At 40.2% G+C, this 26479-nt stretch overlaps 2 protein-coding genes across 6 annotated transcripts; both read left to right on the top strand.

The window, feature by feature from the left end:
• Nucleotides 1–3539: 3539 nt before the first annotated feature.
• rabl6b (RAB, member RAS oncogene family-like 6b) lies at nucleotides 3540–19002 on the top strand. Of its 5 annotated transcripts, none has more exons than XM_086207091.1 (18): nucleotides 3540–3684; nucleotides 5394–5788; nucleotides 5900–6034; nucleotides 6166–6180; nucleotides 6418–6465; nucleotides 6639–6668; nucleotides 8254–8306; nucleotides 8454–8542; nucleotides 9017–9157; nucleotides 9793–9898; nucleotides 10141–10244; nucleotides 10342–10727; nucleotides 11576–11723; nucleotides 12052–12255; nucleotides 13188–13425; nucleotides 13617–13803; nucleotides 14950–15008; nucleotides 15108–19002. In XM_086207091.1, the coding sequence occupies exons 2-18, from the start codon at nucleotides 5659–5661 to the stop codon at nucleotides 15297–15299; spliced, it is 2265 nt and encodes a 754-aa protein (XP_086063217.1). In that variant the 5' UTR covers nucleotides 3540–3684; nucleotides 5394–5658; the 3' UTR covers nucleotides 15300–19002. The 5 variants fall into 5 exon arrangements, with proteins under 5 accessions (XP_086063217.1, XP_086063219.1, XP_086063220.1 ...); XM_086207092.1 differs by lacking the exon at nucleotides 3540–3684 and adding an exon at nucleotides 4306–4464; XM_086207093.1 differs by lacking the exon at nucleotides 6166–6180.
• Nucleotides 19003–20007: 1005 nt separating this feature from the next.
• Nucleotides 20008–26288, top strand: imp4 (IMP U3 small nucleolar ribonucleoprotein 4). The gene is made up of 9 exons (XM_086205448.1): nucleotides 20008–20141; nucleotides 20833–20941; nucleotides 21044–21127; nucleotides 21215–21324; nucleotides 22724–22856; nucleotides 24103–24257; nucleotides 24355–24449; nucleotides 24540–24613; nucleotides 26038–26288. The coding sequence occupies exons 1-9, from the start codon at nucleotides 20139–20141 to the stop codon at nucleotides 26148–26150; spliced, it is 876 nt and encodes a 291-aa protein (XP_086061574.1). The 5' UTR covers nucleotides 20008–20138; the 3' UTR covers nucleotides 26151–26288.
• The last annotated feature ends 191 nt before the right edge of the window (nucleotides 26289–26479 follow it).

Here is a 26479-nt window from a genome sequence, read left to right as displayed (position 1 = left end):
TTCAAAATGGGTTGACATTTACAATCGTTTTTTCTGTTACTGTGATGGAGATTTTTATGACAATAAACAAAATCCACAGTTAAAGTCAAAGTTACATCATCTACATAATTTAGCTGACATTACACATTGACCTCCATCACAAATGGAGCGCCAAAAGACATTTTTTTCCCCGAATGCATAACTTCTTTGTGACTCCAGAATAAAGGAAGAGCCAGCCACATAAGCTAATTTCTCCCAAAGCAAGCTCATGTTGGTTAAACTGAATGTGCCCCACTGTCAATGACAGCAGGAAAAAGTTTGTGCCATAGACCAAGATGAGGTTGGTCTTTGGTCAATGGTGTTAAGAGTGAAGCGCAATTTAAGGGGTGCATCAATCAGATGAGGATGTCACGAGGAGGTCCATGTCTCCAGTTGAGAAGTGTTAACTGTGGTTGCCACTGAAATAGCAACGTGACAAGTCCTGGCGCCATCTGGACTTTAAAGGGAATATCACAAAGCACTCTGATTGGTGTCAGTTATGTCATGCCTGAGAGACAACGATGAATAATTTGGTGTATAATAACTGCTTTTTTGGGCCATTGTTTGTGCTCTGGTTAGGTTGACCTCTCAATACCAAAATGAGGCTAGACATTCCCCAAAACACATCACACACATCGTGCCAGTCATCAACCACCTAGTGCCACAGATTGCTTTAATAGGGCCCTATGTGGTTAAATGTGACAATGTGGCAGCCAGTTGGATAAATTAGTGCAGCAAGACTGAGTGTGACACCTGCTGACTGGGAAGTGTAAATGTGATCGATTGCATTATTAAGTTAGCACTAGACAAGGTTAACATCTAACGTCTCCTTCACAAGGAGAACGGCCTTCTTTCTCTGTAGGGGGTCCTCCTTTTAAGTTTTAACCTGAGGTATTTAAGAAGGGGTGGCACGGTGGTGCAGTGGTTAGCACTGTTGCCTCACAGCAAGAAGGTTCAGGGTTCAAGTCCCGGCTCGGCACGGGGTCTATCTGTGTGGAGTCTGCATGTTCTCCCTGTGCCTGCGTGGGTTCTCTCCAGGTACTCCGGTCCAAAGACATGCAATTGTGCACTAGGCTGATTGATACTCTAAATACGACTGTGAGTGTGAATGGTTGTTTGTCTCTCTATGTTGGCCCCGCAATGGACTGGTGACCTCTCCAGGGTGAACCCCGCCTCTCACCCATAGCCGCTGGGATAGACTCCAGCCCCCCCCCCCCCCCCCGCAACATTTACAGGAATAAGTGGAAGACAATGAATGGATGGTATTTAAGAAGGTCCACAGAGGGAACAGGTATTCCAGGATCAAGATCACACACACACATATATCTGCCATTACAGAATCCTGTGTGGTATTAAATATCACAATAGCTCTCAAGCTTTTTCAGTCCAGCCCTTCTGGTGTAACTGGAAATATTTGTGGGCACTCACCTCACCTTGTCCCCATTTTTCTTTATAGAATTGTTCCGTCATTGAAGCATTGACATTAATAATAAAAATATTGAATTGTAACAAAACTCTAAAGTAGCAGTACTTCATGACCTGTAGATTATTTCAATTCATGTTAAATTTTTGAGAAAAAAACGTGGATCAAAGTTATTTAACCAGCACAAACACATCTCTTTTCTGTTGCTAGTTAAAATAACTCACATTACTATTGTAAACTCAAAGGAGCAAATCATCTCGGGACACAGAAATCTAACAGCCCTCTGCTCCACAGTACCAACTACTTTAGTTTTAGCTACTTACTGCCAGCACCGCTAAACCTATGCTAGATGGACAACATTTTTTTAAGCGTAAGCATTGGTGGGAAATTAAAGCATTACATGAGCCAGAGTAAAATATTGACCATCAATTAAGTGTTTTGTTCAGGGACTGTGACAACAGTGTGGTGAAATTTGCTCACCTGGGAACAGAAAGCGACCAATTGTTGTTAATGAATTAGGTTTTGGGAAGTAGATAACCCTGTTTTTTACACTGGGCATTTCCACATCTATCTTGTTTATCTAAGGGCGGCACGGTGGTGCAGTGGTTTGCACTGGCACCTCACAGCAAGAAGAGTCCTGGCTCAGGCACGGGATCTTTCTGTGTGGAGTTTGCATGTTCTCCCTTTGCCTGCGTGGGTTCTCTCCAGGTACTCTGGCTTTCTCCCACAGTCCAAAGACATGCAAATGGGGACTATGCTAATTGGATACTCTAAATTGACCATAGGTGTGGCTGTGAGTGTGAATGGTCGTTCATCTCTGTATGTCGGTCCTGTGATGGACTGGTGACCTCTCCAGGGTGAACCCTGCCTCTCGTCCGTAGCCGCTGGGATAGGCTCCAGCCCCCCCGCGACCCTTTACAGGATAAGCGGAAGACAATGGATGGATGGATGGATGGATGGATGGCTCATGTTGATTTAGTTTGAGTCAAACTCTGATCTGTTAACTTGCTTGGTGTGGTTTGCTTGAGTGGGTGTGAATAAAGCAATAGAGTTCAGATGTGTAATGTAACAACCCAACCGAGACTCTAGGAGGTGATTTTTGTCCGGTTGCAAAAGAACTCTGGAACTTTGTTTTTGGTTTAATTTTTTTATGGTATGAACATGACCTTACCTCGATCCGACCCAAGTGCAGCGCACACTGTGCATTCTTGGATCAAACTGGCTACTGTAGCCTGCAGCGTGGACCTGCCATTTTATACTTCTACTATCAGGGGATCATAAATATGGACAAACTTACGCAATTTTAAATATAGCAGTTGGTTTTAATACTTTGATCAAAATTCTTTGTTGCATGACTTACTGAATCTTACAACTAATAAATCTAGCCGGATAAACGATACCAAAATGGAATAGATGTATACGTGTTTGTTAATATAAATGTAAAGGCCTAGCATCATCTTCATCTTTTCACTTACAGTTTGATGACATCTTGATAATGTAGCAGAAGAACATGTCTGGTTTCTGTGTTAATTCAGGTTCTCCTATATAAACAAGTATGATAAGTACATAATAAAAAGTAACAGGAGGACAGACTGATTAATAGGGCTATCAGGTGGCATTTCCATGGCTCCAGAACACGTTAACAAGTAGCTAGCAAGTAGAAGTTTGTTTGTACCGGCAATACCAATTTTTTTTTACTTAATTCAGTTTTATTTCAATTTATTTTAATTCATTTCATTTTATGAACAGTATGTATAATTGGAGAACAGCCCTGCACCAGCCAAGTTGATCTGATGGATGCAATTGTTGCAATGGATACAATGACATAAACTGTTACCTGAGGAGTGTCCTCAAGCTGTTTTCCCTTTTCTGGATGAGCTCATTCTGTGGACCTGTATGCAGTGAGTCCCTACATAGTGAGAGGGGAATAATTTGATACACAGCGATTTACTCCAACTGACTGAAAAATGGATTTCAATTTACTTTGAGTGTGCTTTTCAGCAGAATGTGTCAAGGGATTAAAATGTGGTTTCATTTTTTGACTGCTTTCATTACAGCTCACAAACATGCTTTATTGTGAAGTTTTTAACGGAAGTAGGGTATTTGTGTCGATTTTGACGCTGGGTAAATGCTTTCCTCTTAGCAAAGGAATGTCGCCGCTGTATCTCAGTCGGGATGGAGGTGTGAGAGAGGGTTTGAGAAAAAGATGTCGGAGCTTCATTTTTCTATCTTCGTAGATAACCGTGAGTATTTGTAGCCCGTGATACTTATAAGAAATCGTCCCCTTTAGCTGCCTTTGATTATCCATGGTCCGAGAAGGGGAAGCTTAGCTAGCACTGGTTGGGCTAACGGTGACGTTAGCTTAAGGATAACGTTACGTTTTGGTCAAGGTAGGTAACCAACCGGTCTACATCATTGCTGTTGGAAGCCTGCTATGACCTTGACATATTTCTCAGAGCATTTAGCTTGAAAAAAAATTAACATTGATCGTAAAGAAATTCAGAATAGCCGTTTTTTTTAATTTGAGCTAACAGCCTGGAAAGCTAATGCTAGTTTGTTTGGTTAGAGGGAAGAGTCCCTTGAAAATCACTCAGTGTTATTCTGACAATATGACACAGCTGCTTTGAATTGCCATGTTTTTTGGCCATGTCGTTGAGTAGGCAGTTACCGTGTGATGCTGTCGATGGAGTTCAATGGATCAGTGAACTAATGTTACCTCCTGAGAAGGAGATTTTGCAGAGATATGATTTTCTGTGACACGTCCCATACATTTAGCTAGACCAGCTCTTGCTGTGGCACTTTTATATCAGTGAACCATTCAGTTTTTTGTTTTGTTTTTCCAGTGGACCCTCTGCAAGAAGTGTCACCTGATCACATCATCAGATCTGATGTGTGTCTCTTATGTGCTGTAGTTGCATCCAAGTCCCTGAGCCATCTGTTTTTGTATGGACATGTCAAGTATTTTGAAAAAAGTTTTTGCCATGTGTTTGGGTTCCTTCACTGAAGCTCCCACCATGTTTTTGGTAAGGCATTATGGCGTCAGTGATTTTAAAAGAATATGGCATGTTAAAGCTGTAGGTTATTTGCACTTCACTGGCAAAAAACCTGCCAACATCTTCAGGGTTTTTTTTGTTTTGTTTTGTTTTTGTTTTAAATTCCTGCTATTTGTACAGTGCGGTATTCATTCTCAGGGCAATTGACCCAGGTATTTAACGGTCTGGCTCCAGTTGGGATTGATGGGGACACAAAATCTGGATAAGTACAATAATTTGTAGTCGGTTCCAGCACTTCCACACACTTGTCACACATTTGACTAGCGGTTGGAGCTCCGCTATCAATATTTTCGATGGAAGAATGAAAGCTCGTCCCCTCCACTGGCGCTAAAACATCAGAAAGTCTGTTACTGTCAATGCTGCTTTCACTACAGCCACCAACGATAGTATACAAGTCTCTGGTGAGATACCTGTGCTTGTGAGATTGAACCTTATGCAACAGGGGAAAAAAAATAAATAAAGGAGCTCCTCGTGTTCTCACAATGGAACTGGATCAATCTGCTTTTATTACAATGTTTACCTGAGTCTGAAAAACCCCGTCTGCATGGGTTGAGCGGTGAAATAGGCATATTGGATTATTTTGGATAAGCAGTATGAAGTCTTCTGCCAAACCAAACCAAGCCACTACTACAATTGTTAAGAGCCCTTTTCTAAGATCTTATTTTAATTTATTTGAAATAATTGTAAATTCACTGCAACCTTTTCTATAAACTAATTATGTGTTATTCATTTTATTTATTGTATTCCATTTTACTTCACAAAAATGGTTATTTTTATTGGCTATTTCTCAGCACCATTGTAAATGATGTTCACTCCTCAGCGTTTTTCTAGATTAAATAAAGATGCAATAATTAGCAAAGTTCTAACCATAACATCTGGTTTCTGCTGTTTATTCACAGATGATGCTGGAAACAACATGGTACTGACCTCCACCTTGAACTGGTCTGTAAAATCTGGTCAGATTTAAGAGAACTGCTGACTTCTGTGTACTTACAGTATAGTCATTTGGCATCCATCTTGCATCAGAGCATGGACCATTAACTTCCTCAGCCTTTAAAAAAACACGGGTTACACATCCCCTTCAGTTTTTGTGAGACAAATTGTCAGGAGAGGCCCACCATACACACAAGAAATTCTGTAAAAGGTTGTGAAGCTTCATCAAACATGTTTTCGGCACTGAAGAAGCTGGTGGGATCTGAGCCAGGGCAGCTCAGGGACAAGAATATTCCTGCTGGCCTGCAGTCGATGAACCAAAGTTTACAGAGGCGCTTTGCTAAGGGGGTCCAGTATAATAGTACGTGATTCATCTGTCAATTATTATTTATGAATATCAAATTTTGTTTCTCTCTCATGCTGTTAGACATTTTTTGATGATTTTAATGTACATTATTTTTCCCCACTCTAGTGAAAATAGTCATCCGTGGCGATAGAAACACTGGAAAGAGTACGTTATGGCATCGACTGCAAGGCAAGAAGTTTGTGGAGGAGTACATACCCACTCAGGAGATCCAAGCCACTAGTATACATTGGAACTATAAGAGTAAGTCACCAGGTTCATCATGTCCTATCTGAACATCAGCTATGATTTTATCTGATCACCTCTGCTTCAGTTTCGTCTGTGTTTTGGTTGCGTTTGACATCTGTTGTTTATGCATTTGCCATGTATTTCAGTGGCTCCATATCAAGGTAAAAATGAGCGTGACTCATTAGATTTAGATCCTCCGCTAACCTTTTTAGATTAGGTCTCCTGTAATTGTATTAGTGAGTCAATACCAAGCAAGTATCATTACTTGTAGTGTTTTTAAAACAACCATGTAGTTACTGCATCAATGTTAGAGTTGCATAATAGCTTGTACATTTAAATAATTTCCCTCCACAGCTCAAGAACATGAATAATTAAAAACCCTGTTCTGTTTCTCTCAGCTACTGATGATGTGGTCAAGGTAGAAGTATGGGATGTGGTAGACAAAGGTGAGTGTCAGACTTGCTTCTGGCGGTGACTTCACCACCACACATTAAACTTTTTGGGTCCACTGCAGTTGACCTCCTGCAGTATCTCATGACATCAAGTAGACGCATGGTTGCTTGTTTTCTATCCTCAGTGTTGATGTTGTTCTTTTCTGCACCTGTCATACTCATCTCAGGCCAAAAATATCCTCTTCCTGAAGGTGTAGGTGAGCACCACTATAGTGTTAAGTAATTCCCCTAGCTTGTGTGCTGTGGGTTTGCCCCGCCCTGTTTCTCTTTTATCTCAAAGTAAATATTCTCCAGGTTTGGCTGTTCTCAGGTTTGCTGTGTGGCTACATTTCAGAGCTGTGCTGGTTTTCTTTTTTTTGTTGTTTTTTGAAATTGCTGTTTTTGGTCATAGCCTGAGCATCTGCACTTGGTGTGACATAATTTAATAACAGTTGCATTTATTTATTTAACCCCTTGAATCCCAAACCCTACCAGCAGGTTTAAAAGGCATGTTGTTGTAGCCTAAATCCAAATTTAGGCTACAACATCTCTACATTTTAAACCTTGAGATGCTCCTTGAACTACTAATGTGTGACATTCAATTCCATTAGGCAAAATAACATAAGCTAAGCCTGAAATTGGTGACATTTCATCAAATTCACTTCATTCATTGATTCTTTTTGAAATGTTTGCCAAAGTAAAACCGTTTGCACCAACAGTTGCAGATGTAGTAAAGCTAACATTAATTCTGTGCTCCTCTGTGTAACAGGGGAAGCCATGATTGACTCAGCTGAGACAATACAGCTGAAATACAGCCAAGAGGATTTAAAAAGCTATAAGTAGTTAAAAAAAAAATGTATTAAGGTTTATAAAGAAAATTTTTTTAGTTTTAATGATTCATGGTATTATCAGTGGTGGTTGACTAATATCAGTCAGAAGCTCATATTGTACAATAAAAAAAATAGGGATGATCAGTGGTAGTTATTTTGACTGATAACCGGTGCTTGTTAAGGACTATACAATGAGTCAAGATTGAAACATACTAGTTAGAATGCATTTCTGTCTGTTGCCCATCAGAAAATGAATCCAAAAATGTTTGTTGTTTTTCATAAGAAGTGCTTCATTTGTACATGTGCAGATAGCAACAGATCATTAAGTACTCCCAGACCATGACATCAAGACTGACTGATTCCTCCTTCACAGAGAGCAATGTAATCAAACCTCCTCGTGTCACTTTTTGGAACTCAACAATCAACTGACAGGCAAACAAAACGGAACCCAAACATTTTCGGGCCACGAAATAAAATCAACAAGCCATTCCTGTCTGGTTTGTATTCAGAGACCTGTTAGCATGCTCACTGATATTATTAATCAGCCACAATTCTGATTGATGAACAGTTTGCAATTGTTAATTAACGTCCTTAAGTAAAAAAAATCTGCTGACCTATGTGATTGAGGCATAAAAGTTTGAAAGTTAACCACTAAATCTGTTAGACTGCAGAAAACACATTTCTGAGCTCCTTCAAGTTCTTTTTATAATTGTGCTGTTTCAAGCCGACAGTAAATGAAAAAACTGTCAGGATAACCAAAAAAAAAATCAATTTGGGATTCAGAGGTTTAAAGGATAAAATGTGTTGAAATTAGGTTGCAACATGCTTTTCCATAAGAAAAGCAGCACTGTTGCTCTGCTTGCTTTACTCACAATGAACTAATGAACGTAAAGCCACAAGCTGAGGTGTCTACATTAATGTACTGCCTTCCCGCTCTGATAAACCTAAAGCATCTGATTTCTTATTCTTTCAGGCAAAGGCAAAAAGCGTGGAGAAAATTTGAAACTGGAGAACGAGCCCCAAGAGGTGATGATCACATGACTGTCATGTGCTTGGAATGAACAAGGCTCACTGTGTGATGAACTGACCAAAGAGGTCTTCCAGGCTGTAATATGTATACGCTGTCAAATATAATGTGTGTGTGTGTGTGTGCGCGTGTGTGTGTACGTGTAGTCAGATGAGGTGGCCCTTGATGCAGAGTTCCTGGATGTGTACAAGAACTGCAATGGAGTCATAATGATGTTTGACATCACCAAGCAGTGGTAAGATCGTTGTGTTCTAACACAGTCCTACCAGTGAACTCCAGTGCTACAATATGCATGGCGAGATCGAGTTTCAGTCTGGCTGCATGTAGCTGTGAACCTGAGCTTCCACTGAAGGATGTAGCTTTCAAGCTTCAAAGGCCTTCAACAACATTTCAACAATGCTATTTTTGGGTTATTGTTTGAGGGAATAAATAGAGTGAGTTGTTACAAATTTCAGCATGACTTGCCTTAAGCAACTTGTTGCACAACTATTAAAATCAGTTTGTGATCATTTCCTTACCCGGTAGTAACAACATTGGCATTAGTTTGAACTTGTGTTTCTGCCAGTCTCCAGACATATAAAAGAAATAACGTGCTGTCACCTGTCTCTGCTAGATTTTAACACTTAATGCACACATATGTAATGGTCAGTTGACAAGTTTTACTTTGTGGTTAGGTTTTGACATTGTAAATTTGTGAATTTTCTTTAAGGACATTTAACTACATCCTGAGGGAACTGCCCAAAGTACCTACTCATGTACCAGTGTGTGTGTTGGGAAACCACAGAGACATGGGTGAGCATCGCGTCATCTTGCCTGATGATATACGAGACCTGATAGCTGGACTGAACAGGTAAAGACCATTTCTGTCCTAAATGACCAAATCTCAGATCTTTTTTTGACAATTCTACTTGGAGCTCTTTATTTCTTTCCTGTGCTGTAAGTTCAGCCTTCCAGGCAAGGCAAGGCAAGGCAAGGCAATTTTATTTGTATAGCCCGTTTTCACAAACAGTTTGTCTCAAAGGGCTTCACATGGCATCATAACAACATCCTCTGCCCTTAGACCCTCCAGGAGGCTCTTATGGATCTGCTGGCACCAGAAGGCCCTGGGATGCCTAAATATATACAAATAATTGAATTTAAGATTATTCTCCAAGTGAATTTACTAAAACAATATCTGTTGTGAATATTTTTGTCATACTTGCCACATCTTAGAAGTCACTCTACCTGAATTCGATATTCTGCCAAAATATGTATTTTCCCTTTCAAGTACATGCAAATAGGGCTCACAAAGACATGTTTTCCTCTCATGCATCAGTTGTGACTTGTAGAAATAGCTAGTCAAATACATTTAGCTTTAAGCTAATTGTGATTAATGGCTAGCATCAGTTGCAACACAAACATGACAGCAAACTGTCCAAACTGTATGAACTGCATCAACTATCAACTACTTGAGCTCTGAGTTAACTAAATCCTTGTGTTTCCCAGACCAATGGGAGCATCTTACATTCACTATGCTGAGTCCTCTATGAAAAACGGTTTTGGCTTGAAGTACCTGCACAGGTTTTTCAACATCCCCTTCCTGCAACTACAGGTTATCATTCACTCCTTACTATTATCATAATTATTGGATATATGTCATAAAATACTTTTGATTTAATTCCTCTGGGTTGTCTTAGTAAGGATATTGTAAGCTTGTATTTTACACATTTACTAAGAGAAACAAATGACTAAATAATTTTGATATGTGTACATTCTACGTCGATATCCTCCACATGTGTATGGAGACACAATGTCATCTTCTGCCCAGTTGTTCAATCTGGTTTGTGCATGCAGAGAGAGACCCTCCTGAGGCAGCTGGAGACCAATCAGCTAGACATGGATGCCACCCTTGAGGAACTCTGTGTGCAGCAGGAGACAGAAGATCAAAACTACGAGATGTACTTGTCTGCTTTTCTTCTTCATGTCATTTTTTTTATCATTAGATATTGTTGTGAGTGAAACAGTGTATTAATCAGCCTTTTCTGATTCCTTCAGTTTCCTGGAGAACCTGGAGTCCCGCAATAAGGGCTATGGCTCACCTGGCCCAGCCAATGGTCAGAGTCCCTCCTCAGGTTCTCAGTCCCCTATTGTACCTCCCAGTGGGGCTTCCACAGGCTCCTCCAGCCCAAGCACACCTCAGCCTCCCATCCCCTCCCAGGCACTCCCACAGTCCCCCTCTGTGTCAGCTTCCTCCCCTCCACCTCCCACCACCGCAGCTTGTGGAGCTGCTTCACCTATAGCTGAGTCAAAATCATCAGCACAGTTGCCAGAGCATCTTCAGTTGTCCACTGTACCTGGAGTATCGGCTCCCCAGAAACGCAGCTTCATGTCCCGTTGGTTCGGTTCCTCTCCTGCCAATGAGACTTCTGCTTGTGCAACCGGTTAGTCTTTTCCAAATGTTACTCCTACAGCACCAGGCTCAGTACAACCTTATTTTGCAAAGATAACATAGTGAAAGAAGACCCTGTGACTGTCACTAACAGTTTTTTTCATCACTATCAAGTAAACTGCTATTTTTTTTCAGTTTATTATTTTGTCTGTATAGCATCAGAAAGTTGTGCAGTACTGCAGCTGCTTGTTCTTGCCACATAAAAATTGATGGCGTGACTTAAGTAAGAGTTCAGTTACAAAGCAGTTCTGGAAGAAACCGATCAGTCTTTTGTAAATATGGGTCAGAAGCAGATGGCTAGTCACACAGATGTCGCACCTGACAGGAAAGGCAAATGAGAAATCTGGCTCCATGTTCACAGTTGTGAAATTGTTGGATTTTAAAAATAACTTAGGTGCTTGAGGACAGGACTTTTTTTTTTTTACCACCAGTATTTCAGTACAATTGAATGAATCTGTTTTATGTTTTACTACTAAAGTACCTAAAAAGGTTTTTTTTCTTGTGTCCTCACCAACACAAACAAGTGAACTTTCAGGTTTTTGTGATTTAAAATGGCCAACATTATGTTTTTAGATCAGTAGATTACTCAGAGAGATCAGATCAGAGATGTCGAAGTAGAGCAGTCACTAGATTGCAGACTTAAGCAGTTTAGAAATGCAGAGCTTTTAACCTCATCAAAGGACTGGCAGGTATTAGCACGTCATGTGGTTTCATTGTTGAAGTTTTTGTGAACCATGGCGGTACTGTAGTGGGACATTTTTTTAGCAGCAACTCTTGATGTTAAATCAGTTTGATTAGTTTATCAGTACTCAGCTACTTGCTGCTCAATGCTTTCTTCAGAGGACTCTCCTGCACCAGTGTGTCCTACGACGGTACAGAGTGTCGATGACTTTGTGCCAGACGAGAGGCTGGACAAGAGTTTCCTGGAGGACAGCCTGCCCTCGAAGACAAAGGGGCCTCAGCCAGCTGTAGCGGCCGACAGCGACAGGTGAGGTGTTCACAAATACTCATGAGATAGTTTGTTCACCATCAAGAAGGAAGTTATTGGATTGGATGCAAGTAATTTTTGTTTGCTTTGTTTCCTTTGTTTCAAGAAAAATGCTTCTAGCTCGGAGCACTTCTTTTATCCTGTCTTTCATGATAAAACTGCCAGTAAGGGTTTGCCATGTTATCTGCCATCTTCATTGGAGTGCTTTGCATTTCAATAAAAAGGTGTTTGTTGGTTGCTATGGAGGTCTTTGCTGCTTTAGAGTTTCTTGTTTCCCCATCAGTGACTGACAATTACGATATATTTGTCCTGTTCATTTCTCTTGTAGTGATGGTGAAGACAAAGGAAACCCCATGGTGTCTGGTTTCCAGGATGAGCTGGACCCAGATGACACTGAGCCCAACCTTCTGCCACACAAACTTCTGCCCCCAAGTAAAGATGTAACTCTGACCAGTGACGAAGAGGAGGGAGTACCACCAGCACCCACCATCAAAATGGACCAGGACCTGGATAGTGAACCTGAACTGAAAGCGTAAGAATGATTCTGGACATGCCCAAGAACATAGGAGTTCATAGGATTTGTTGTACTGTATTATTGAGGGTTGATGTTCTTAAAGGTTTGTAGAAGAACTTTGTTTGAGGCTATCTGGGGCAGTTGGAGACAAAAATATTGTTGAGTGACAGAGGGATTATAAAACTACCCTAAGAGCAGATTGTGCAAGTGTGTATATAATTTTTTTGAAATGTCACACACTGCAGAACATAAGAAATGGTGTGCAGTAAAATGCATGGAGAAATGGTTCACCCCGTCGATTTTGTAGAGCCATTACCTGCGTCACATGGTTTTGTCTCATCATGGCTCACTTTTGGTTCCAGAATCTTTTTCCACTGCACTTTTAGTACCTCCTTGGCATGTCATTGTGACTCTGTTCAAAGCTACTGGGGCTTCACTTTCAACATAACAATCTTTAGATTTCTTTGAAGATTTTTAATTTTGTAATAATTTAAAAATCATGAAGAAAATAATTAATTTAACGTCACTGTTCATTCATCACTGCTGCTTGTGACAGATCTGATCTGCAGTCTAAAATGTAATGTCACATTTCTGAAGATATTCTGCTTCAAGAGAAGCACCATGAAAGAAAAGACCACCACCAGCTGCAATGTTCCTGTAAAATGTCAATTTCAACAACTAACAATTTATGATGTGACGACATTCACACTCAGCTGTCTTGAACCAGAGTGGATATTTGCCACATCCCTGCTCATCAACCAGTTCCTGTGGTCTGTAGGATTTTTGAATAATGTCTTGTACAATTAAAGAGCTGAGCTTAAAAAGCTTTCAACTAAATTTAGGCCATAAAGGTAAACAAGAAATATATTGAACCAAAATCACTGTAATATATCTAATGAGAAAATACTGTAATTTAAGCTCAACTAATGTTTAATATGGCTCTGTTTCAGGCCTGTGATCCACATCGCAAAAACAAAGGTGGCATCGACTCCAACTCCCATCTCCCTCACGTTAACTCCAGCGGCAGAGCAGCCAGCCCGACAGCAAGGCAAGAAGAAGGGAAGCCCACCCAAGGCTGAAGACTCTGATACCGACCCTGAGGCCCCTGTAGCCCAGCAGATGCTCTCCTTCGTAATGGATGACCCTGATTTTGAGTCTGAAGCATCAGACACACCAAAAATAGAAAAGGTGAAGTAGAACAGATTTGCTGCTGAAGCAGATTCACTCTGAGGCTGACACAGCACAGACTGGTGTATATTTTGAAAAGATTAGAGCAAATCATTGAATCATCATTTTATTTTTCTGCCCCCCCCAACACACACACACACACACACACACACACACACACACACACACACACACACACATACTCTCCCCAGAGTACATTTCCTGTCCGAGATGAACTACTGTCCGACCTCTCTGATGACGACGTTCAGTCAGCCAAGGTGCCAGAGCCTCTGAAGCCCACTGTGATCTCCTTCAAACACAAGGATGATACTGACCTTTTTGGCCTCGGCATTCAAGAAGAAGCTCCTGCTGCTAAAGAGAGCAGCGACGAGCAGGAAGGCAAGTCATGTGTCTTACTGTTGTGTATTTGTTTTTTTTGCCAAACTCGTCCAAGTATCAGTTCAGACACGAACGACAGTTTAATTCCTCAAAATGGGGCATGAGTATTACCCCTGTTTTAGGTCTAAATTAGTCAACATTTACGTAAAATACAAGATCTCTTCCTCTAGAGTGTACTGTTTCAATTTTGGTTGTGAAAATTACAGTGTATGAAAAGGAGCTCTGATTCAAAGAAGGTGCCACTCTAACAATAATCATCTGCAGACACATGGTTTTAGCAGGATTTACTCTGACCTTGGTCATTTATAGAAATGGAAAACAACAAAGGGTCTAAAATTGATCTTTTGGGGGGCACCGCCTCCCTTAAGGGTTGACCTTTCAGTTTTACTCTTGAGGAATTATAACAGTGTTCACTTATTGAAATATTGCAGTTTTGTTTTGGATAATTGCAGAAAGGTCACTATTGATACACTGTCTACACACCAAGCTCTGCTCCAGAAAATCAACTGATGCCATTCTAAAGTTGACTCAACCTGGTGATGCGTGATCCATGAGGTGAACAATGTTGTAGCCTAACTACTTAGTTATGAAGGTGAACTGATTAAAAATAAAGACAAGTCAGTGCGTTTCGATAATAGTTGAGACCAAAGCGGTAGCATTGTTGTCAGTGAGAGAAGCCATCTTTTATCAAGCTGGTAGTAAGGAAATCAGACACGAGGGTTTGAATGGGCTTTGGAGTTGTCAAAGAGTAAATGTTGGATATTCAGTGTACAGATCTGCTCTGATCCAAATATTTTAAAGTTTAACCTACTGATGGAGTGTGTGGATTAAATGGACAATAGGCAGCTTTATTCACTATTGGTTTTCATATGCGGGGTGCAGTTGAGTGAAAGACTTCATGAAGATATCCCTCTAGTATCACAGTGTAATGCTTTGCACTAATACTGATCAAAATTCTTAACTTCCCATACACATTTGAGCATCACTTTATCTTTAAATCACTGTCAGATGCCAGATAAATGCTCCTTAGGTGTTCTAAGCAGTTTTTTTTTTTTAACCTTTTGAAATGATTAATTGTTAGGCCCATTGTGAAATCAACCATGTCAGGAGTACATAATCACAAGACTTTATTTGCTCCATTTTCAGAGAAAGACAGCAAACATTCCTCCAAAGAGAAGAAGAAAAAGAAGAAGAAAAGCAAAGAGGTGGAGGGATTCATTCAATATAATGTTAAGTGGTAGCTTTTGTTTTTTTTTAATCGTCGTCATTTTTATGTTATTTAATTTATGTGTTTTATGTTCAAGGAGGATGAAAAGAGCAAGAAGAAACACAAACACAAGAAAAAGGAAAAAGATGAGGCAGAGGCTGGAGACGACAAAGAGAAAAAGAAAAAGAAATCGCGGACCAAGAAAACAGAAGTTGACGAGCTGGAGGACTTTCTGGGTGGAGGAGCAGGAGCCATTAAAAGAGATGATGGTGATTATGAGGAACTATAAAGCCTGTCGTTTTAGTTGGAAAATGGAGCCACAAAACAACAGTGAGGAGTGCGGCTGTTCAGAAACCTCCTGATTCCTCGACGTGTATGTGCATAAAGCAGCATCTCCAAGCCATACGCAATACACAAGGCGACCAGCGACACCCAGGTCAAATCAGCCAGGACTTCAGTTGTCACCCTGTATGATCCTCTGGTTGATTTCCCCTTATGCACTGCTGCTGTCACTTCCATTCCATCTTAATATGAAATGGCAAGGAGACCATACGTAGTAAGTTGTGACTTCGGATTTGATGGTTGTTGAAGCGGCAACAGTTCGGCTCTTTTTACTTTGACGTGACGAAATGCGTCGGTCTAACACTTCTGTTTGATTTGATACACTATCCAAGTATCCACTCCAAATCAGCTGCTGTAAATACCATTTAGTCTGAATGTTTGTGTGGTTGGTGTAATAATTGAGAGCATGCTCAAAGTGATGACCGATTCCTTAGAGACTCCAGTGTTCTCTCGTGTCTTCTTTCTTTCCTACTTGTTGGCTTAAATATTTAATGACAGATTTTCGTCCAGGTTTAGTCTTGTGTGTCTAATTCTGAACCCTGAAGAGGAACTGAGATTGAGTTGATGAAAAAATTTCATCCATCATCCACAAAGCAAATTATTCCCCCGTTGTCACTTGCAGATTAAGCAGAGTAGATTGAACACCATGTCATTGTCTGTCTGAGTTTTTTGCCCTCCATCGATACTTACCTGCTGTGTCCAGAAATCGACAAGGATGCTTTCAGAAAACTACTAAGAGAGGATTTTTTTTTGTCCCGTCTGAGCTTTTAGAAGCTAATATAACATTTGGTGGCTTCTAGTCCTCTCACTCATTCAAATCCTCAATATGCTGGAGTTTATCACACAATACACAAGGTTTTCTCTGGATTTTTCTTTTTAGACAAAGCGTAGTACTTAAAAAGTGTTGTGCCCAAAATATTAAAAAAGACAGTTTGGCAGCTGAAAGCGTCAGTTTAACAGTCATGTGAGTGAATCAATGATGGTCGAAAAATCAACTTTGAGACTTCACCAAAGTCAGTTGCAGATTTTTTCAGTCTTCCCGTGCACATTTCAAACCCTCTGCTTTGTTTAAGTTTTTTTTTCCCCTGGGTTGATTTAAATAATATTCATTCATTAGTGACCCTGTTTCCAGCACACCCACATGGACTAGTCTGCCCTGGGTACAGAGCCTGAGGGTCCACACTCCGATAATAAAATATTCGTCTTGCAGACACTCACAGATAGTCATGCACTCTGATGTAGAAAATCGGCCTGAAGCTTGGGCAACACTTCCTGTCTTGTTCGTGACAGTTCTTTCACTTTACTGCTGTGGTGTTCACTCAAATGCCATTGCTGCTGCACCACATTTTCTCCAGTCCTGTCTATCTAGATTAAGTTTGGCTTGGCTTATAACCATCACTGACAGAAGGGCTCAACAGGAGGTGTTCATATCCCACAGATGTAGACATTAAAACTGCAGCAAAAGGTGCAATGTTACCGGTCTGATGTTTGTATGACTATCAACAGGTCATTTTTTCACTCTGTATCGTTGCAGAGATTTGTGTGCATCTCGAAGTGAAAATAGGTGAGACTGGGAATCTCACAAAATGACACACCTTTGCACTTCAGCTTTCAGTGAGCCTCATCTGTAACCCGCGATGAGACAATTTGACTAAATGAATGCTTAGAGCCATTTTTACATCAATTGATACGAAAAGATAAATCAAGACATGTCACTTTATTAATCACAACTTCATTTTATGCATCTGTCACTGTAAAAATAAAACATTGTTAATGAGAACAAATAAATGCATTAGGCAGAGATAGCTTGCATATTCCATTGATAGTGTATCTGTTTCGTGCAGCTATGTTAGAATCAGATGATGGAAATCCAACAAGCTCCCTCATGTGGCTCAAAGATGTACTACAGACATGAATCTTTGAAGGATTGGAGTAATTGTGGGCTTCAGACAAGGTGGCATGGTGGTGCAGTGTTTAGTGCTGTTGCCTCACAGCAAGAAGGTTCCGGGTTTGAGCCCCGGCTCGAGCACGTGATCTTTCTGTGTGGAGTCTGCATGTTCTCCCTGTCCCTGCGTGGGTTCTCTCTGGTACTCCAGCTTCCTCCCATAGTCCAAAGACGTGCAATTGGGGACTAGGCTAATCGGAAACTCTAAAAATTGACAGTAGGCGTGACTGTGAGAGTAAATGGTTGTCTGTCTATATGTGTTGGCCCTGTGATGGATTGGCGACCTGTCCAGGGTAAACCACCTCTTGCCCAAAGGCAGCTGGGATAGGCTCCAGCCCCCCTTAACCCTTAACAGGATAAGCAGTAGAAGATGGATGGATGGATGGGCGGGCTCTATACAATGCCAGTACCATTGTGAGCATAGGCAACATTAAGCATGAGGTTCTGCGATGTACATACATTGGCCCAGGTGTCAGTGTTTTTGGTGTAAAGCATCACTGTACTGTAACCACGTTATTTACTGGTCCAAACAGCTAATTATTTTCCTGTCTTCGTCACCCTTGAGGGTTCATCCATCCACATATCCTGTTTTCTGTGAATGCCTTAATGGAGGTTACAACACGGCGATGATGCGCCTCATGAACCACTGAAGTGTTCTTACTGCTAGGAAGCTCTTGGTCAGCCTTTTATTGGTCAAACAGAATCTCTGTCATCCCTACAAAGCCTGTTATAAGATTGCAGTGAAGCACTACACTTGTTTGTCTTCAGTTTTTGTTTGATTTTCATTCAAAGAGCTAAACACCATTATTTTAGTGTGAAAGGAAGGATGTTTAATGTGTCTCTGTAACGCTCCAAATTTTTCATTGTTTTATCCTCTTATTTATTACTTGTTTTTTTCTGCAGAATTGTAAGTTTGTGTTTGTGTGGTTTGTACTTAAACATCCCTCAACTGTCCATCGCATAATGCAGTATGACATTGTTTCCAATGGTTTATTTTCCACTGCTTTTAAGAAGATGTGAACAGTGATATGAACTGCTAAACTGCTCATCTCTTTTTGGCCAAAGCCTCAAAATGCCTGCTCATAATATGCTTGTGATGAGATGCAAATTATTCCATAAATTGCATCACCCAGATGTTTCAAATAACTGAAGTATCCTAAGATGTGTATTTTTAGACTGTCAGGTTAGAAACAGTTTCTCATCTCCCATACCTGTATGGTTCCATTCTGTTGGTTTACAAAAAAAAAAGTATGTTTAATATTCCAAAGTTGAAACTATGCAGCATTGATCCTGAATACTGTATGCTCTCTTTTACTTTATTTTTATGTGATTGAGGATAAATGCTGAAAGCACAGTTTCAAGCAAAGCATGGGACATTAATGTACAGCAAGAAAAGAATGTATAAATAAATAGATATATTTGAAGAGCTTTATTCCAAAATGATTTACAAACCATGGGGGTTAAAAGGCTCTGAATTCCTATGAAATAGTTACATACATGTAAGAACAAATAACATTTCTGAGAACTGCACTTTGAAAAGGTCTTTCAGCGTTTTTCCTTTCCCCAAATGGATATGTAACATTTTGAAATGAATCCCTTCATTTATTTTTCACCCCATGACATGTTCCATCTTTACACTATGTGTGAATTTGCCTGTTTGTCCAATAAATGCAAACTTATTTCTTCATAATCAGTATTCCTTTGGTTGTTTTTCAATTCCGTACTGTGGTTCAGCCAGAGGTTTATGTTGTAATTAAAATGTGTTACAACTCTCATTGTCAAGCAACCCAGAGATTTGAGACATTAAAAATTGAGCTTTGGAAAAATTGAACTGTGTTTGGTGCTTCGAAAGAAAGCAGCGAGAGGTTACTCAAACAAATTACGATTGACCATAATCTGCATCGCTGAGTCATGGTAGTGAAGCACTTAAAAATCTATGATTTAGTCAATAAAGAGATAAATATCTGCTGCAGCCTTACGACTTTTTAAAGGCTCACCTGGTTGTGCTGTCATAAAACAACTTTTTGAACAATACAGCACAGATGACGTTAAAATGACGTGGAAAAAAAGAAACATAACGATTAACCTAATAGTAATTATTTCTAGGAAAATGTTTACATAAAAGTTTCCATCCATCCATTTTCTACCACTTAAGGGGGCTGGAGCCTATCCCAGCAGCCTTCAGGCAAGAGGTGCAGTTCACCCTGGACGGGTCACCGGTCTATAGACAGACAACCATTCACACTCACATTCACACCTACAGTCAATTTAGAGTATCAATTAGCCTAGTCCTCCTTTGCATGCCTTCGAACTGTCAGAGGAAACCGGAGTACCTGGAGAGAACCCACGCAGGAACAAGGAGAACATGCAAACTCCACACAGTAAGATCGCGCGTCCAAGCCAGGACTCAAACCTAGAGCTTTCTTGCTGTGAGGGGACAGTGCTAACCACTGCACAACTGTGCTGCTGCAGAAAAAAGTTTAAGAAAGACATTTTTTGCTTTTTCTGGAAGCAAATAAATTCATGTTACCATTTCAAATCACAATATTATTTATTTTTCTCCAAATCATACAGCACCGAATTAAAGAACTGACAGGTTTACTTCATGATTTCTGAAGTACATATCAACTGCTGCTGTTACTCAACAATTGAAATAATATTTAGCTTATTCCTGCTGAAAATCTCTGCTTTTATTTTGGAAAGTTTGTGAGTCAGTATCACGCACTCTTATTGGTTCCTCTTTTAGCCAATGAGGGACACTCTTGTACACGTAGCCCATGTGTTCGTTTTCATGTGAGAAGAAGCTAGTGCCACCTACAAGGCTACATATAAAGAAAAATCATGGTAAGTTTTGCTGTGTTAAAGTAGATTTAAAGAGCGGTACCACTCTTAAACAGCCTGACGCTAAATCCGTGCTAAAGTGTTGTTAGCAGCTAGCTAACGTCTTAAGGCTATTAACGTCTTTACTGAATGTAAACATCACAGCCCAATTATGTGTAAGTTGGTGTGACTATTAACTTATTCAGGAAGCCATATTTGCCGTCAGTAAGTCAGTTTTGGGACTGCCACGAGTAAATCAACTGGAATTACGTTTAAACATCAGGCCAATCACCATAACCATCACTCATGAATCTCAGCATCATTTATACCAGGACTGACCAGGATTTCAAAGTGATTCTCAACGACCACATAGGAATTCGGCTATTCCCTCAACCAATTTTATATAAGCGAATTCAGGAGTTTTTCAATGGTAACGTTAGCTTCTCAGTGCAGACTAGTTAGAAATAAAAGTTGCCATGTTTTATCTATGCTGAGTTCAAAATAGAGTTTATATCCCTCTCTGTCACACAGTGAATTCATATTCATATATGAAAAGAAAATGAATAGCTATGTTGTCATAATACTGCCTTTGATAATTCTAGCTTATTTATACAATGCTTCTTAAGAAACAATTCTTAGGGTCAAAGGGGTTTCTGTATTTTGCCTTCATGTTGTTGCGTGACAGTATATAGTTTGAGGGTCTTGATGTTTTCAGCTTCGTCGGGAGGTGAGACTGAGGCGAGAGTACCTGTACAGAAAGGCACAGGAGGACAGGCTCCGTACAATTGAAGACAAGAAGCAGAAGCTGAAGGGTGCTCTCGATGGTATGGCTGGCGTCAAATGGCGTTTGGATTCCACTCCGTAGAGCAAGGACATTCCACCTTCAGATCCTTGTACCTCACAATGTTTGTTTTTTTTCCATGCAGAAAATCGTCTTCTTCCAACCGAGGTACGTAAAGAGGCCCTGCAACTACAGAAATTGCTGGAATATGACGACGAAGGAGCTGAAGGTTAATGTTACATCGAACTACTAGCACAGTACCTCAGAGTTTATCCCTACCTTCTTCAATGGTCACTTTATTTTTCTGCCCCTACAGGCGTCAGCTCACACATGGATGATGAGTACAAATGGGCTGGAGTTGAAGATCCTAAAGTCATGGTCACCACCTCCAGAGACCCGAGCTCCAGACTCAAAATGTTTGCGAAGGTTAGAGCCATTTCTCTTTGGTGGAGTGCTCAGTTAGGACAGCAAGTTGATGGTAGGAGTTGTTGTGTGCCTAACAAGTAACAGCATGTAGCTGATGTGATGCCTGCGCAAAAGAGAGTGATGTTGGGTAGACTATGTATCTTTTACAGCTAGTTTATCTCCAAACAGGGCAGTGAAACTTCACTCTGATGCCATGTTGAAACACATCCTGGGATGCTGTGTGGTTGGCTTCTCAAAGCAAATTCTGAAGTAGAGAATTTGACATTTATGAGTAATTTCTGAGTAATTTCTCTAAATCTTATTTTCAAGTCTCCCAGAATGCACATGTAGAACTGTACTTGTGTAAAAGTGTATAATTAAGAAAGAATTTAGGCAACAAATACAAACTCGTACTGGAGTCTGAGTTTGCCGTAAATCCAATAATACTGACCTCAAATGCATATATACCATCCATCCATCCATCTTCGATACTGCTTATCCCTTGAGGGTTGCGAGGGGGACTATTATTGGTTGAGAGGCGGGTACACATTTGACGGGTCACCAGTCCATCGCAGGGTCATCAGAAGCAATTAGCGGCTCAGTATCTTGCTCAAGGATTCTTCAACATTGTCACTGAGGGAAGTGCACTAGCGACCGTTTGGTTGCTAGACGGCCTCTCTGCCTCTGAGCAATGCCGCCCGTATTGCACATATACCTCATTTTCATAATTCAATATATAAACCTCAACTGCAAAAGCCTTTTTTGGGGCAGGCAACCTGATTGGTGTAAGCCTGCCAGTGCAGGGGGCTCCTAGATTGGATGTGACACCACCGAAGTAAAGCATAAGTTTCATTGTTGCCTATTTTCTATGCCATTTAAATGGCATTTTAAAAGAGTGAGTGAGAGTTGCGGTGCAGTGCGAAGTGAGCAAGTGAACATCAGGTACTTTTCATGAGGGTGCATCAGCTCTGTGCCTCAGCTTCAGGCGATATGGTGCTCGTTTGGGAAAAAAAAAATGCTAGCCCTGTAAGTCAGTGGGATCCTGACTTGTTCTTCACCACAGGTCCACATTGCTTACTTTTACTGTTTGACCAGCTGTTTAATATCTTCCTTAGGTTGATGTTAACAAATGTTTGCTGCCTCTGTGTTGTGTGTTTTGTTGTTTTCAGTGACCCTGATCCATACAGCATTAGCCATTTTACATCAGGGACCCAACTAGAGATATCTCACTTGATGAGAGCAGTTTGTGTACCAAATTTGGTGACTGTTTCAGAAACGTAATTCTGACTATAGTCCCCTGTGTGTTAGGGGTTGCTACAGAGCCTGTTTAACACACATGGATGTAATTGTGGTATATTTTACTGGAAGGATGTAAGAATAGGGGATAACGTGTCATGTGATGTAACATTTGCTGTCCCAGGAAGTCAAGCTGATGTTCCCTGGAGCCCAGCGCATGAACAGGGGCAATCATGAGATTGCTGCACTGGTGCAAGCCTGTAAGGCCAACAACGTTAGCGACCTCGTCATCATACACGAAACAAGAGGACAGCCAGGTGTACCTGCTTTGTTTGTTTGTTTGTTTGTTGTTGTTGTTTTTTAAATTTGGGACCATTGATTGGTCTTTGCTGCACCAACAAGACCAAAACTGTGAATTGATTGTAGAGCATCAGTTTTCAATATGTTATTTTGTTACACTGATCATTTAAAGTTGGCCACGTATCCTATAAATATAAGCTATATTTGAGTGTAGTTAAAAAGCAGTTTGTGTGGCTGACTAGCATTGGTATTAGCAGCACCATAGCTACCACTGAGGTCGCATCCTCAGTGTATTCTCGGGGAATCTGTGGGTTGCTACAACTATTAGAAAATAAGACAAGCCTGCACACTGTAGCTCTCTTTATGTGTAATTTAGTCGTGCATCTGTATAAACGATATCTCGGGGCCAATGCTCTTTGGGTCATAGCCTTCGGAATTCAAAAAAGGGCATTTTCACATTTATAGGAAGACAAATATAACAGAGTCCTAGAAAAATGCCCTGCCAGTAAATCGGGACCCAGGCTACAGTAATATTCTGATATTAACATCACGAAGACAGTACTCTGAATGACATGCTGCCATGTAATGTGAATTTTCTGACAATGTCAACTTGAATAAGGTCATAGTCCGAGTAAACAATGATGAGATTAAGTCGTGTTGTAAGTGGCGTTGTTAACATGTATACCTTAATTGCGCTATGAAATCCTACCGGAGTTCTCGCAGCATTTCTGCAACACGCACATTCGCCAAACTGTTGTACGATATAGATTCAGCTTCATACAGATGTTGCAAACTTAACTCCCAGCACAGTTTTCTGCGTTGTTTAGAAGAGATCCCTGAACATATAACTGTCACCACATGACAAAAGGGGTTTCCAGAAGGAAGCTGGGATTTAGAGTGTAGCGATGTAAAACCAGGCACCTTCAGTCTTTAGTTCTTGTTTGCTCCACAGCATGTGAACAGGAATATGAATAAAATAATCCATAAGAAACTCATAAACATCTTCATCAAATTATTCTCTTATTTAGAATAAGGCTAATAGTGTTATCATTATTGTCCATGTTGACATAAGCAGTGAGCCAGCATGCAGAACATTGGACCCTAATATTGGTGAAACTAAATGGTCTATGGTTCTCTCTCTGTCTGTGCATGTATCATCATTTATTGGAAAAGAGATATATATCTTTACAATTTCTAACTTGAACACTAATGACAAAGTAAACTAGTGGGAACTAACACTTTTCTGTTCCTGTATATTTGCAGATGGCCTAGTGGTGTGCCACCTGCCATTTGGGCCCACAGCGTATTTCACACTCTACAACGTGGTAATGAGGCACGATGTCCCAGACATCGGCACCATGTCTGAGGCCTACCCCCACCTCATCTTTCACAACTTCACCTCACGGCTTGGCAAGAGGGTGAGTGAGTGTGTCTGACCGTGCACGCTACTCAGGCCTTTGATATTCTCTTTCACCATTTATTTGTCTTTACAACTAATTAATTCTGCTCTTGCAGGTATCCAATATCCTCAAGTATCTGTTTCCAGTGCCTAAGGAGGACAGTAGGCGTATAATCACATTTGCCAACCAAGAGGACTTTATTTCTTTCAGGTCAGTGTGAATGTGCTGCCCCACAAAAGCCAGTACAGAATGTACTGTTGTTAGCAGTCACAATATAATAAGCTTTTTTGTTTTTGTCAGGCATCACACCTACAAGAAAACAGACCACAAGAATATTGAGCTGACGGAAGTAGGACCCAGGTTTGAAATGAAATGTAAGTATGAACGCTATGATGGCCTGTGAGCCTTGTGTAGCGCTGATGTTGAAAGTAGGACACAGTGTCTTTGGGACTTAATTTGAACAAAACTCAGGATACCTCTCGGATATTTGTTTGACCAACATGCTAGCTAATAGCTCCATTTTCTTCTCTGTTTTGATACAGCCAATCTTTCTTCATAGTAATATTTGTCTCAAACACATGAGCACCCTCTGCTGGGCCAAGGCTGGAGGTCTCGCTCTCTCTGTCTTGTGGTAAATGAGAATATAAATTTAAAAAAAAATCAGGCCCCAAAATCGTCCGTACTGAAGCAGCATCTTGATGAAGGATATCTGACACTTGTTGAATTTCATTAACATACTTCAAATAAATGACTCGAAAACTAGAGTCGAAACCTTTTAAAAAAAATAATAAAATATTGCACAGGGTTTGTACATAAAATTTGTACTTCTACAAAATATTTAAAAAATCAAACACCAGTATTGTGAACACACCCTTAGATAGGAAGTAACACAAGTAGAAATAAAGTGTATAACAATACACATAATACGATAGATTATAAGTAATTTTTGATGTTTCAGTAATATTCCTAGCACATAAATTTAGGGCATTCTCTAATTACCAAGCGTGAAAAGTGGTTTAGGGTATTGCCTCTTCAGATCGGTCCATTTACAGAAAAGAAAGACAACATTTGATCATAATACAGTGAAACAGAAGCAGTCGAAAAACAACGCAACCTTACATAAACCAGAGGTGATCTCAAGAAGCTCATCTTACTCATTAAACCAATAGAAAAGCAGCACAATGATGGAAGGACCACGAGGAGGGGAAATGTTGTAGCCAGACTACTTTTGTCTACCTTCTCACAGCAGTGACATTGCGGTTGCCCACCACTGTTCACTCTTGTGCAGGTACTGCTGTCACTTACAGCAGGAGTCAGCGCTAAACCTCTCGTTATAAACCGATTGACTGCTCAGTAGAAAAATGAATCAAAATCACAGTATGGCCAAGTGCAACTTTGAATCAACGGTGGAATCCATTTTGTGCACACAACTTTTTTATAAATGAGTCCTCAGAATTATGAAACTATGGTTTGAGAATTTATGAAAGGATTCTTCATCTTCATATAAAGTAAGTTTTTAATTTTAAGGAAGATGCACTGATCTTAAATGCTCAGACCATTCCCTCACAAAGGACCAGAAGAAATGTTTTAAGTGTTTCTAATCTGCTGTGCAACGAGCCTTTGGCATACGCGCAAACAGGTAATTTAGGAAGATGGAAGATAAACGATTAATTTAGATTGATAATAGTGTTATTTTTAAAGAGATGTATATTTTGAAAATGAAAAATGTAACAGTCTTACAGTAGGTGTGCAGTATAAGATGTGTGAAATGTTAACATCTGTTCTTCTTTTTACACAGTGTACATGATTAAATTGGGCACCTTGGAAAATGAAAACACAGCCGATGTGGAATGGCGTCACCATGCATATACAAACACAGCAAAGAAAAGGAGGTTTCTCAGTGTGCAATAAAGGCTAATGGAGCCAAAGTCTTGTCAATAACTGCTTTTTACATACTTTTGTAAAAATAAAAAATGAGCTTTTGTAACTTCCAAAGTTTCCAATTGTGTGTTATGGCCATCATTAAAATAAACCTGTGATAAACTATCATCATATCCATCATAAGTGACAGGTATATCAAGTGACTTTTCATGAACAAATCTTTGGTTAATAAAGAGAAATGTCCAAATAATTGTGTATTTCGTAATTGTTTTTAAATGATAATACTGACTACTTTTCCTTTTGTCCACTTTAAAAATTATGATGGATTCATGAGAAATAGTGAGAGAGAATACATATGC

Source organism: Aulostomus chinensis, chromosome 6 (assembly GCF_037954235.1).
Source record: "Aulostomus chinensis isolate RoL2024-O1b breed Wild chromosome 6, RoL_Achi_v1.0, whole genome shotgun sequence".
NCBI lineage: Eukaryota > Metazoa > Chordata > Actinopteri > Syngnathiformes > Aulostomidae > Aulostomus > Aulostomus chinensis.
Note: the sequence above shows the minus strand (reverse complement) of the source record. Positions and strands in the feature narration are given on the sequence as shown.

Bases quoted from the DNA above. Each gene is read 5' to 3' on its own strand.
- rabl6b (XM_086207091.1), top strand. From the start codon at position 5,659: ATGTTTTCGGCACTGAAGAAGCTGGTGGGATCTGAGCCAGGGCAGCTC. The intron at 6,466-6,638 runs GTGAGTGTCAGA...TACTCATCTCAG, and splicing joins ATGGGATGTGGTAGACAAAG to GCCAAAAATATCCTCTTCCT. The intron at 8,543-9,016 runs GTAAGATCGTTG...ATTTTCTTTAAG, and splicing joins TTTGACATCACCAAGCAGTG to GACATTTAACTACATCCTGA.
- imp4 (XM_086205448.1), top strand. The intron at 20,942-21,043 runs GTATGGCTGGCG...TTTTCCATGCAG, and splicing joins GCTGAAGGGTGCTCTCGATG to AAAATCGTCTTCTTCCAACC. The intron at 21,325-22,723 runs GTTAGAGCCATT...TTGCTGTCCCAG, and splicing joins GACTCAAAATGTTTGCGAAG to GAAGTCAAGCTGATGTTCCC.